General features: G+C 48.7%; 5 protein-coding genes across 5 annotated transcripts; 1 reads left to right on the forward strand and 4 right to left on the reverse strand.

Moving 5' to 3' along the window:
• Positions 1-31: 31 nt before the first annotated feature.
• F5J12DRAFT_843307 (uncharacterized protein) lies at positions 32-1258 on the reverse strand. Its single transcript, XM_051746205.1, has 4 exons — positions 1142-1258; positions 775-1086; positions 564-717; positions 32-511 (listed from the first exon to the last, which is right to left on the reverse strand). Exons 1-4 carry the CDS (start codon positions 1250-1252, stop codon positions 63-65), a joined length of 1026 nt encoding a protein of 341 aa, XP_051598292.1. The 5' UTR covers positions 1253-1258; the 3' UTR covers positions 32-62.
• A 115-nt stretch (positions 1259-1373) lies between these two features.
• F5J12DRAFT_906467 (phospholipase C/P1 nuclease domain-containing protein) lies at positions 1374-2678 on the forward strand (the record flags this gene model as incomplete). The annotated part of the gene is given in 4 exon segments (XM_051748789.1): positions 1374-1452; positions 1486-1802; positions 1822-1975; positions 2032-2678. The coding sequence occupies 4 exon segments, from the start codon at positions 1374-1376 to the stop codon at positions 2676-2678; spliced, it is 1197 nt and encodes a 398-aa protein (XP_051598293.1).
• A 110-nt stretch (positions 2679-2788) lies between these two features.
• Positions 2789-3590, reverse strand: F5J12DRAFT_238884 (uncharacterized protein). The gene is made up of 4 exons (XM_051738538.1): positions 3290-3590; positions 3082-3235; positions 2948-3028; positions 2789-2899 (listed from the first exon to the last, which is right to left on the reverse strand). Coding segments are annotated over exons 1-4 (360 nt in total). The 5' UTR covers positions 3414-3590; the 3' UTR covers positions 2789-2898.
• A 5186-nt stretch (positions 3591-8776) lies between these two features.
• F5J12DRAFT_843332 (Maf Ham1) lies at positions 8777-10083 on the reverse strand. The gene is made up of 7 exons (XM_051746206.1): positions 9934-10083; positions 9731-9859; positions 9554-9593; positions 9318-9482; positions 9167-9203; positions 8988-9099; positions 8777-8913 (listed from the first exon to the last, which is right to left on the reverse strand). The coding sequence occupies exons 1-7, from the start codon at positions 10051-10053 to the stop codon at positions 8785-8787; spliced, it is 732 nt and encodes a 243-aa protein (XP_051598295.1). The 5' UTR covers positions 10054-10083; the 3' UTR covers positions 8777-8784.
• Positions 10084-11335: 1252 nt separating this feature from the next.
• Positions 11336-11554, reverse strand: F5J12DRAFT_703249 (uncharacterized protein; the record flags this gene model as incomplete). The annotated part of the gene is made up of 1 exon (XM_051740530.1): positions 11336-11554. A coding segment is annotated over one exon (219 nt), but the record flags the coding sequence as incomplete, so codon positions are not given.
• Positions 11555-12267: the final 713 nt, after the last annotated feature.

The following is a 12267-nucleotide window of genomic DNA, read 5'->3' on the forward strand; positions in this document are numbered from 1 at the left end:
TTTTCTTAGCAGTGCAACAAGCGAGCAGCAATTTTTACAGAAGTAGATTCATTTGCTCTGAGTTACAACCATTGTACACTCATTACTTTTCTATTTACGCCAGACTTTTTCTCCAATACTGTTTCAACTCGTGCCCCTTGATTCGTTGCTTCTATGCATTGTGTAAATTCTGCCACCCCACCCCCGACGCCGAAGTATACAGCCTTGGCGGCCACCAGACAGAGGTATTGCCCTGAATCGTCGTCCAAGTGACAAGCACGTTGCATCAGGTGGATTAGACTGGGTAGACTATCTAGACGATAAATTGTTTCAGACGTCAGGACCAAGTCGTATCCTCCAGTAATCCCAAAGTCAAAGCTCTCCCAGGAGCCGGAGAACAGGCGTATGTGGACCCGGTACGTTTCTAGGGATTTCCTGAAAGTGTCCAAAAGTTGGGGCGTGACGTTCAAAGCGGACTCTGCATGATCCTCTAATCCACCACTTCGGAACGTCCGAACAGCTGAAGAATGATCTAAGCTGGGGGTTGAAATCACTCTAATTGTAGTAAGAATAAATGTGCCCACACCACGTAAGAATTATGTTTGGTATCGTGATGAGCTGGAGAACCGATGCGTTATAATCTTGTAAGTGGATGTGAATCTCACGTTCCTTGGAAGGGGGAGAGGAGAAGATGCTGTGAAGGATATACAACGTTGGGATGGCCGTCCCACAGCCTATCTACATTCCACGTTCAGTGACTTGAGTGGCGAATCGGGCATCGATAAGGGGCCATACTTCCAATATTCTCGTCTTGGTACTCCTGGCACCATAATCTATACCACTCAGGTAGGTGGCGAGGTCCACACTGCACTCCCATGTTTTAAGACCACCTTCATAAACAAGGGGTACGAGGTCGGATGGATTGTCCAGGAACTGGAGGGCTGACATGAGCTCAGCTGACTCAGGGCCTTCTACGTTCCCTGTGCGCTGAGAGATTAACTGGAAACGGGCGTCGAATAGGTCACGACGTGGGATAGTCAGGACAGACCCGTTCGATAATGGTACTGTAAGAGGTGAATGTGATATTTTGGGGGGCATGGTTTCCAGCTGAAGTTGTTGGCCATTGGAATCACAAGGGGGTGCAGTAGAACCATGAGCGTACCACGCTGTCAAGGGACACCTCTGAGAATGGCTTGCGCGCTGTTTCGGCTTCCCATGCTATCGGTGCGTCCGTCTGCGCGTCTGAATCGCCGAAGTGAAAACGGAAGGCCATGGTCTTGTGGCTGTGCTCATACGTTGTTTCGACTCGACTGCACCAATTTGGGTTCCTCCAGGGGGGACTTACAATAAAAGGTGTCCCTGCGACAACCCACAGGTGAATTCGAACCACCACCATGCGCATTTCAACTTTATCTTCATCTGTATTTACTGTCGCAGCCTTGATTCCCCAGGCGCTGTCGTGGGGTGTCGTCGGTACGTCATCCAGTTTGCTCGCACCCTCCCAAGTCCTGACGCGTTGCCCGCCAGGTCATGAAGTAGTCGCTACCGTCGCGCAAATGCACCTCCACTCATCTGTCCTCCCAAAGTTGTGTGCGATCCTCGAGAGTGACGCGTCCAACTACGACGGTTCTTGTCACCTCGCCACTGTCGCCGCTTGGGCAGATCAGGCCCGACGGGAACCAAGGTATAGGTGGACGGGTCCGCTCCACTACATCGGCGCAAAAGACGACTACCCTTCTACCTCGTGCGCATTCCCCGGCTCAGGTGGCTGGGAAGGCCGGTCCCACATCAACGTGCTCAGCGGTATTCGCAACGTCACTACGGTCCTTCAAGATTATCAAGGTGACGTTCGCGACTGCAGACGTCGACGAGTATGTGCAAGACGCGCTTAAATTCCTCATCCATTTCTTGGGCGATATGCATCAGCCACTTCATCTCACTGGTCGGGACCGCGGCGGCAACGGCGATAAGGTCTCCTTCGACGGTCGTGTAACAAGTAAGACACTGTGTTCTTCTTCTTCCCGTATTTTGTCCCAATACTCTATTCCTTAGATCTTCACTCTCTATGGGACACTCTCCTTATCGCACAACAGCTTCGCACCCTTCACAGGAACTACACGCGTCCTCTTCCGTTGCCGGACGTAGAAAATAACCTCCGGGGCACTATCTACGACCCTTATATACGGCGCCTCGTCTGGGAAGGAATCCTCGGGAAATACGAACATGAACTTTCTTCCTGGCTGACGTGTCCCACCACGGACAGGCTCCACGTCTTACCGTTGCCCAGGTGGCAGCGTGTCTTACTCTGGTTGTTTGGCAGCAAATCCAAGGACGGCGGACTTGATGTAGACGACGAAATATTGTGCCCTTACCATTGGGCCCAGCCTATTCATGCTCTCAACTGTGAAATCGTTTGGCCCACAGAGCTCGATCAGCCTTTGTACAACCGCATTTCGTATACCAGTCACGTTAGTGAGGAAATATCCGTCGTTGGCGTGGACGACCTCGGGTCGTTCACACGACGGAAGAACCCCTACCTTGAACTTGATACCCCCGAATACGCCGGACGTATTAGAGATGAGTGGATTGTAGAGAAGTTATTAACGCAGGGCGGTATCAGACTCGCTGCAGTTCTGAATTGGCTCTTCGTTGATTCCACAGATAGTAGGTCCGGAAATCTTTTGATCCGTAAACTGTGAAACCTGTAGCGACTGGACTTTAGACGACGTTTGTATGTATTTTATACTTCTATACCATCAATCAACGTTTATCTATGTAGTACGGGGGTAAATTGTGCTGGCTTTCATGAGCCAGCCAATACATTTCAGGATGTCATCGCGGCCATCCACTGGACCCATCCAAAATTGAAGAACTCTCCGGCTAGTCTACTCTTCCCTGAATCCAGGTCCATCGTCTCATTCTTGAAGGATTAGACATAAAGTCGAGAAGGGAGTGACAACGCACTTACCATGCGATCTCGCACGACGTATAAATGTGAGGTCTAAAATAAGAATCCAAGTCGCACCATCCCAGTTTCGTGGAAGATGAACTGTAATGGAGGGTGTACATAATATTGCTATTTCCGCAGAGAAAAAGACTGACCATGTACCCCCCTTCATGAGCTTGCGGCACCCGAACCCAAGGATGTCATCGTTGGCTGCACTAATGTCGTATATATCCATCAAGTTCTGGATAATGGGATTGGAGGGAGAATCGAGGTATGCACAGCACACGTATTTGTAGGTACGAGGAGTAACTGGAAAAGACGGTCGTCAATTCCTGCTTGGCATTCAGAATCGCAAAGACAAACGTTTGGTGCCAGGCGCAGCAGAAACTGAGGCTGCTGCTGTTGCCAAGGTGAAGATAACTGAGAACCTCATTGCGGTGCGTGTTAAGACCCGATGTCGGTGTAAGGTTGTCCCGCAAGTCAACATGCGGCTATTTATCTGTAGGGAGTTTTCCCAGTGAACCGATGGGAACGAGCTACGTGGCGGGCCTATGATTGAAATTCAAACATTGAACGTACGTCGACTGGCCACATGGCCTTAGTTTCCTCTTTGGACGAGTGAAGACTTGCGCAGGCATAGTGTTACTATGCTTGGTCGCATGGCTTTATGTAAAACCGAGGTAGAAAAGTATTGCTACCATTCAAGACAGCCTGCGTCGCGTCCGCTAATCGTGGTAGAAAGGTCCTAGCCCATGTTGCGGACTTGCTTTATACCATCGCCACCACACCAACTAACCGGTTGAACGTATCGTAGAAGAGGGGCCACGTGCCTTTATACAACGATGATTGCACGTGAAACATTACCAGGGTTTAATTGTGAGTCCTGTGCCAGCCGTCGTGGCGACGTGGCCATCGGACTTACGGGCATTTACACGAGGTGCCAACGAAGGAATGGGAAAATATCCCTCTGCTCCCTAAATGGCTGCGTTAACAGACATCCACTCACGTCTCCGCTCAGACAAGTGTCGTGGGGGTGGAAGGCGTTTTGTTCAAGGGTCCCACCTTGTCCACCCGTAGATTCGACACTTTGGCATACTGGGCGAACGGTCAAGCTCAACCCCCGAAATTAATCACAGCATACACCACCTGTCTGCGTTCCAGTATCGAGATTGTGTCAAAGTTTCTTCGCTTGTTCCAGACTCGGAGTCTTCTAGTACACCTTGCCTCCTATTTCGGACTCTGAAGGAAACCGACTTTCGCCAAGGTAACTGCCTCCATGTCTGTTTGCAGTGAGCCCGTCTTGGACGTTGCTCGACGCTGAAGGGAACTAGGACCGCCTCCCATCGTCACGTCGACGTGTCAAGAATGGTAATCTTTTTCAACTTGGGTTTGGATGAACCTGGTGTGTTTGGCCTGCGCTAGCTCTTTACAAATAACTTCGTTGCGTTGTGCGTGGAGATCTCATGTCGATGTCGGCTGTTTGTAAATCAACACGCACGTATTTATCTGAAGAGTTTTCCCAGTAGACCGATGAGAAGAAGCTACGCGGCGCGGCTGTAGTTAAATTTTCAAACTTGCGTTGACGACTCGTCACAACGTCCAACTTCCATATTGAACGAGACATACGTCGACACGCCTGCTAAGGGCCACTTGGCATTGGTTCTTTGGAAGAGTAAACGCTCGCGCAAACATGATGTTATTATGCGCCGTTGCATGGTAGGAAAACATTAGTGGCGCTCAACGGTGGCGCTGGAAGCGCTCTGGAAGCGCTCTGTCTGTGTTCTGGCACTGGCTCTGGAAACATGTTCTGGCCACTACATTTTCAACTCCAACAAGCCGAACGGTGTGGCATCCTGTCGGACTCAAAATAAATTACAGTAGTTTTAGCAGTATATCAAATAATTAAATAGCTAAGTCTTGAAGAACAATGCCCCACAAATCTCTCTGCAAAAATCTCCTCAGACAACTTGATGAAGCTAGCTTGCAGGTAGCAATGGCCAGGCTGGAAAATGTGCATCGTGAAATTGATAGTAGTGATGATAGCAATTCAACTGCAACATACAGGGATTCCAATTCATCTCAGAGCATCCTCTTCATTACTCCACCATCTCCAATCTCTCCAATCTCTCTGATCTTGATGGATTCCAACTCCAGTGCTTCTGATGATACAGACTTGACAGTTGAGAGGGATAGGCAGTGTGGACAGCTCCTGAATGTGATTGAGGCTCTGAAGGATGAAGTAGAGCATGCACAGGTTCTTGAAAAACCCACTGTACCATTGATGTGGTCATTGCAGCTCGGCCTGCTCGACCATTTTGCCAACCATCACCCTCATCTGTTCCTTAGATGCCTTCATGTATGGCCAGAAGTTTTCAATCACATCCTTGATCAAATAAGTAGCCACCTGATATTTCATAGTAGCTCTGAAAATTGTCAGTTGCCAGTTGCCATTCAACTTGCAACTTTCCTTTTCCATGCAGGGCATTATGGGAATGTGGCATCACCAGAGGATGTGGCCCAGTGGGCTGGGGTTAGTGTGGGATCAGTGATCAATTTCACCAATATGGAAAGAGTGTGTACCTTCACTGAGTCGCGGACATGTCCAGCATGGAGAAATGGAGTCTTTGCTGCAGACAGCTCATTGATTCCACTCTTCGAAAAGCCCCAAGTATTTGGGGAGAGCTTCTATGACAGAAAATCGAGGTATTCACTCAATTGTCAGGTGTGTATTCCAATGCATGCAAAATGGAATACTTACTGCTCATAGCTTGTTATCATGCCGCACAACCTTCTCATGGTTGACTATGGGCTTGGTCACCCTGGAAGCGTCCATGATGCATGGGCATTTCAAGGTACTTGCATTGCATCATGACTGGGAGACCTTATCCCTGAAGATCACTGGATGTGGGCAGATAGTGCATATCCCACAGAGGAATGGTGTGCTGTTCCTTTAAAAAACCCAAGGGTGGGTGGCTATCTTGCAATCAGAATTTATATAACAAATATCTTTCTAAGGTGATACTTACCTCATACTGGTATGCATGCTAATCACATTGAAAGGTCTGCATCTGTGTTGAGCATGCATTTGCTGCCTTGAAGGGTTGATTTTGGAGTCTCCACAAGCTGTGCTTGAAAATCTGGAACAAGAGGGATGTTAAGGTTGCAGTTTACTGGGTAATGTGTTGCATCATCTTGCATAACATGGTGATCTGTTTTGAGGAGGAGATGGTTGGCATCATCAAGCCCTCAAGTCAGTGGGCAATGGAGGAGGGGTTGGGCCAACAGGATGGTGACATGGTCATGGTAGGAGAGGCTGTGGGAACACCAGGTCAGCAATTTTGAATGAGGCTGTTAAATGAGCTATTCCAATATCTGGGGTGCAAACGTACCTAGTATAAATGGACCAAAATGGTTGCCATATAAAGTTGAAGGAGCATAGCTAGTGATGCTGTAGGAATCAGCTAAGTCCCACCCATTGATGATGAGGGTGCGTAAAGGGTCTTCACAGGATCCAGGCACTTTATGACTGACCTTGGAGAAGTCACTTATGATACCACATGCATTCTGCAAATGAAATGTACCCTACATTGCATCTTGATACAGTGTTGGGGTGAGTATGGGGGAGACAGAGAAGTAATACAGTATGGGGCGAGTGTGTACTTAATGATCGTGTGATGCACTGGGACTGAGACACAAGCACAACAGAGAAGATGATGAGCTGAGCTGAGATGTGACAATGGATTAAAAAAAGAAATGGACATGATTGCGAAGGGTGGCTGGCCTAAGCAGTGGGGTTGGAAGACATTGAGCCAGAGCTGCCACCACTCTTCATGAGCTCTGCAAGTTGAATCTTGGGTCAAAGGGTTTCAGCCTCCCTCATGAAGGCATTTTCTTTGGCATTCTTCAGCTCAATATTGAGCTTCCAGAGCTCCTGCTCCCTTTGATGCTTATCCTCCACATCTTTCCACTGCATCCTGAGCTGCTTCTTCCTCAACTTGAGCTCCCAATCCTTCAGCATATACTGCATTTTTGCCAGGTACTGTGCAGTCTTACCAGAAGACGAGGGTGCTAGTATTGACTCGGCCTCTTGACTCAAGTCAATGACCTGGCTTTGAAGTTGAGACTTGTTGCAAGTGACTGGGAGAGAACTTGCCTCCATTGATGTTGTCTTGGATGATGAGGACCACAGGGTCCTCGCGACAGCCTTCCCCTGGTGGGAAGAGCTAGATGATGATGATGCAGAGGAAATGACACTTCCAGTGGAAGTGGGGGGATGATGGTGATTGGCAGAATGCAGAGCGATTATCTGAGAAAGGTGTGTGAGACTTGTGAGGGAGGGAAAATTGAGACCACACTTCAGGAGTCAATGGCAGAGGATATGACTGCTGATTCATTAACAATGATCCATTAGTGATGTCCCAATAGAAATGCACCTGATCACCATGAACTGACACTGAGTCCATGTTAACATCCTCTCCATCTCCAAAGCCAGGGTCTGTGCCTTCCAGATCAAGATACTATCGGCAAATTCATCCCCCTCATTCATGACTAGATCACCAACATGAGATATCCTCTTGTCAACTTCACCATCCTCCAGATCTTGATTGCCACACATTCCCTTGGTCCTAGTATTCGAAGGGGTACCTTCATCTGCTGGAGCAGCAGGTGACCCCACTCCCAAGTCTGAAGTCTTCTGCATACTGGATGATTTATTTTGGACAATGGCTAAAAAATCTTCAGCGTGATTTTTGTCTGGCTCAGAATTAATTGGGTCAGAGTCAAAGGAGGGGTTGCCCTGCCAGATGAAATGCAGATCAGTTGTACCAGGGTAAAGTGTTGAGAACAGCTTCTGTAATCATACACATCAGTGACTGTAATCCCACTAGATTGATTGATAACTTATGATGGAGATTTGTGTAGCTTGCATGACCAGGCATAATGCCTTCCCTTGATTGTTTAAAGCTATGCACAGCACTTGCGAATATGATCCCTTCAGCCTAAATGATCATTAAAAAATCACAGATAAAATATGAAGAGGAGACTGACATAGTGATGCAGTTGCCTACACTAACTTGGAACTTAGCAGTGCACCTGCCATGTACATGTCCTTGTAGTAGGGATCATTCTTGAATATGACTTCGGCAATAATTGCTTGAACTTCTTTCTTGTTATGGCCCACTGGCCCCTCATCAGGTGAAGGTGGTGAGATGGTTGTGATCTTATCACTAAAAAGGATTCTCTGGTTTGTGGGATGGGTGAGCAACCAGTTGATGAGTATATCAGTACAAGGAACATCCCAGTTGATGTTCTTTGGCTGAAGACCTTCTATAGTAGATGCATCACCAGTAGTGGTGACAGCCCACTGGCTGGATGAAGCCAGGTTCTTGCCCTTGGTTCCACCATGAGTAGATCTACTGCTCGAATCCACAACCAGAGCCTGAATTCCTGGTGGGTCTGTTGGATCCTCCTTGATGGGCTTGTTCACTTGAAGATGCCATGGGCTGACCTGAGATTGCTTGCAGGCGAGCAGAGCACTGAATGTGTGGTCATAGAGGAGACATAACTTTTCAAACTCCACAAGGCCAATGCCAGTTGCAGATGCCATTCCAGAACAATTTCCAGAGCACTTCCAGCGCCACCTTGAGCGCCACTATTGCTGCCCATTCGGCTCTGTGTGACATCTGTTAATCGTGGTAGAATGTTCTCAGCCCACGTCGCCACAGTGCTGGGTAAAGCTGCAGAGGGAGACAACTACCCCCGTTTAAGTCTACTGATATCCCGCCGAAGCGAGCTCCGTTAAACGTTCACGAAGACTATCGCACGTACACACGTGTAAGACACTTCCTTACAATGTGGTCTCAAATTGTCAGGAAATCATCGTCTTCCTCAACTAAAATGTCCAACATCTTAAAGAATGCCGCCCCAGGAAAGCCTACGACGTTATGGTAATCACCGTCAATCTTGCGAATGAGAAGTGCGCCTAGACCCTGTTAACCCAGGTATCAACCAAACCGTGCACTAGATCAGAAAGGAGTACAAAATAGACAGACGGGAAACATACCTGCACAGCAAAGCCGCCTGCGCGATCTGCACCTTCGCCGTTCTCGACGTAAGCCTCGAGTATATGGCGGGGGTTATCTGCAAAGTAGACGAGACTTCGTTCGTCGAATTCTCTATATGCGTGCCGTGCACGCAGCAATCGGTGGGCGAACAAGTAAACCGTCTAGCAGCCACACGTACCGAACAGCGTAGCCTGGAGCAGTTAAAATCGGGTAGACTACCCGCAGACGCAACAATCAGCTCCTCATCTCCCATGTCATGTGCATTTTTTAAATTACAATTGACACCGTAGACACGATTGGGAGACAAAAAGGAAACAGAAGAAACGCACCTAACGAAACACCCGAAACCACCTCACACACGCCGCCGTTCAACTCCAACAACATTCTCAGATTATCGACCTTCGAGGTCGGTTTCTCTAGCAATTCTTGGCGCGTACCTGTCTCCATCTCGAGCGTCGTCGCGGGTAGGGCATGCGTGAAGACGACGGTATCCGCTGCGCAATGGAGACGTAGTTGATTAGGTTGGGCGACGGATTGTAGATGAAGAGCAACGAAGGGGATGTACCTCCAATAACGAGATCAGGCGGATCGTCTGGGTCCGCTTCCTACCAACCGCTAGATCAGTCTCTACTCACCCATGCCATCCTATGGGGACCGGAAGGCCGAGCAAGCATAATCACGATGGTACGAACGAGGAACAAACACGAAACTGAATGGAAAAGATTTGGGAAAAACAACGCACCACAAGCCGATTGTACACCTCCACCGCCTTCTGTGTCGCGGTGGCGACGGGATACTCGTGGATCTGCTCAAATGAAGAGAACGGGAGGTTCTCTGGGAATGTGGACGGTGCAACTTCTGGGTCGAGGCCCTATTCGTGTGGGATAATGTCATGTTGGTATTAGATTAGATGGACATGGTAGAGAGGTGTGTAGGGGCACGCACGAGCGTACGCAAAATCTCTTTCCGCCGTGGGCTGGCAGACGCAAGGACGACACGTTTATTACGCAGACGCTCGATGCCGGGCGTTTGGAGAGCATTGGGAAGGACGGCGTTGTGGGACATGCTGGAGGTCGTAAAAATATGAAGGCTGCCTGCCTTGGGCGGATTACTTAGCACGAGAAATTCGCAGTGGCGGTGAAGGGCACCTGCCTCATCCGGCGGGCGTGGGAACTTGCCCCGAACGGTCGCAGACGCCCCCGGTGATGTCATGCTGTCACGCCCCTCGGCAAGCTGGCCATGTCGGCACATTCCCCGCGACGGTCCGTATGAGGCAACCGTCGTCGTCGTCACCCCGTCGTCCGCTTTCGATCACGATCAGGAGGAGAGGGAAGGGAAGGGGAAGGGGCCGCTGGCCCAGCATGCACGTGGTTCGCAATGCGGGTAGCAGAGCGGCATGTACTTCTTGCGTACACGGAGAAGTACGCACATATGGTGTAAAATCTGCACATTTATTTTTCACGGTCGCATCGTCACATCACTGCGTCTGTTCAGCTGTGATGCCTATGTGCTGCGGCCTCACCACCACATTCATTCAGCCGTGTCACCCAGATGTCGCAGCCTCACCACCTCGCTGCCGCGCCTGTTCAGCCACGTCCATTGCTTTTAACTCTACCACCATGTATTTGTATTATTGTATATAGTATTCAGATGAATATATTTGTTTGGAGAGCATTTTGTTTTCTTCTACTTGTCATTGCCATACAGTAGGGAGTGGGGGAGTGTGTAGATATAAAATGAGAGCAACAATGTCACATATAGATCAGGTCTACTATGGACAGAGGGAGTGTGGGGAACTAAAGATCCTCTGCCAAATGAATGAATGAGCTGTGGAAGAAGGAAATGGGGAGGGACATATTAATACCTGGGATTCTCTCTGTGCAGATGGCTCCTTGACAATTTCAGTGGCCTCACCCTCTAGGATTTCCCCTGGCAGCATATCCTTCGGCACCAATCCCTCCCTGTCCTTGTGAAATATAAGACTGGCTTCTACTTCTGCTTTGTGCATCCAGTTGCACTTCTGTTCTTCAACATCAGCTGTGCATAGATAGTCTTCAAGCACATGGAAAGTGGTTTGTGAAAGGAAGATCTGCAGGAGGTGGAGATAATTCTTGTGGATAGATCTTCAACACCAGCAAGTGTGAGTGCAGGTGTGGAGGGAGCTGGGGAAGTGGATAATGTAGAGTAAGATGGAGATGCCTCTGGGGTATTGGGAGCAGTGAAATATGAGGTGGGGATGGGGGTGCAGAGGAAGCCAGGGAGGTGGATAATGTAGAGTAAGATGGAGATGCCTCTGGGGTATTGGGAGTGGTGAAATATTGGGCTGTACCCTGCTCATCAGATACCTGTACCTCTGACAAAATTTGTCCAGAGTCATACTGACCTCAAACACACATGCATTCCTCTTTGCAACCTTGACCAACCCTGAGCTGTGTACCTGCCCTTTGACTGATTGTCCCTTGAGCTGATTCGGGAGTTGGGAGTCATTTGGGTTGATACAGAAAACAAACCAACTGTGCATGTCTCCCAACATATTGAAGAGTGTATTGAGGGCAGCACAGAATTCACCTGCAACACATGGAGTACCTGTGTTCTGTGAGGTAGTGATGTCCTTGTCCTTGCATTCTTCTTTGATGATGGGGGGAGTTGTGCCAGTGGCAGCATTGCTGTGTGGCATGCAGTGAACAGTATTCTTCCAGTGGGTGGAAGGGGTATGCATAGGTTTGACAGGTTGTTGGGCCACAATGATCATGTCCTTGCTCTTGGGATGAGCCTGTGTGGCAATGGCTTTTCCCAAGAAGAGACCTTTGATGAAGGGATTGATGGACCCCACCCCTTCAGCACCATCCCCAAGGCCAGCACTGGCAGTCACACTGATGCAAGAAGGGCTATGAAATCAGGGTTGAGAGCATTGAGGTTGCACTCTAAAAATGCCTCAGAGGAATATGTCACTGGGCCATTGAAATGGCAAATGGTAAACAGTGAGAAACCAGACTTATCCAAACCACCTCCCAATTTGAAGGAAGAGTGATTGCCCCATTGCTTAGCAAAGGCCTTGACCATGGTGTGATCCATCTTCTTGTGGGATTGGCAAGCTTGATTGTCCATGATATGAATGAGACCACCAGGTTTGTTTTGAAAGAGTCAGATGCATTCAGAGTTGTTGAAGTAAGAAATGGGGGGGATGTACTTAGATACACCTTCTGATTGGTACTCATTGATGTGGGATTTGAATGGATGTTGTTGGATAAAATGATGTGGTCACTCATTGATGAAGTT

This window comes from Pisolithus orientalis, assembly GCF_024613125.1.
Source record: "Pisolithus orientalis strain OTSU chromosome Unknown F5J12scaffold_23, whole genome shotgun sequence".
NCBI lineage: Eukaryota > Fungi > Basidiomycota > Agaricomycetes > Boletales > Pisolithaceae > Pisolithus > Pisolithus orientalis.

What these genes read in the sequence shown, in the direction of transcription:
- F5J12DRAFT_843307 (XM_051746205.1), bottom strand. Translation starts at nt 1,252, where the DNA reads ATGGCCTTCCGTTTTCACTTCGGCGATTCAGACGCGCAGACGGACGCA. An exon ending in AGGTGTCCCTTGACAGCGTG is followed by an intron (nt 1,087 to 1,141) that starts GTACGCTCATGG and finishes CAACAACTTCAG; the next exon opens with CTGGAAACCATGCCCCCCAA. An exon ending in CCAAGACGAGAATATTGGAA is followed by an intron (nt 718 to 774) that starts GTATGGCCCCTT and finishes CGTGGAATGTAG; the next exon opens with ATAGGCTGTGGGACGGCCAT.
- F5J12DRAFT_238884 (XM_051738538.1), bottom strand. Translation starts at nt 3,413, where the DNA reads ATGTTGACTTGCGGGACAACCTTACACCGACATCGGGTCTTAACACGC. An exon ending in TGCTGCGCCTGGCACCAAAC is followed by an intron (nt 3,236 to 3,289) that starts GTTTGTCTTTGC and finishes CGTCTTTTCCAG; the next exon opens with TTACTCCTCGTACCTACAAA. An exon ending in CTCATGAAGGGGGGTACATG is followed by an intron (nt 3,029 to 3,081) that starts GTCAGTCTTTTT and finishes CCTCCATTACAG; the next exon opens with TTCATCTTCCACGAAACTGG.
- F5J12DRAFT_843332 (XM_051746206.1), bottom strand. Translation starts at nt 10,053, where the DNA reads ATGTCCCACAACGCCGTCCTTCCCAATGCTCTCCAAACGCCCGGCATC. An exon ending in GGTTTCGGGTGTTTCGTTAG is followed by an intron (nt 9,204 to 9,317) that starts GTGCGTTTCTTC and finishes GTCTGCGGGTAG; the next exon opens with TCTACCCGATTTTAACTGCT. An exon ending in GCTCCAGGCTACGCTGTTCG is followed by an intron (nt 9,100 to 9,166) that starts GTACGTGTGGCT and finishes GCACGCATATAG; the next exon opens with AGAATTCGACGAACGAAGTC.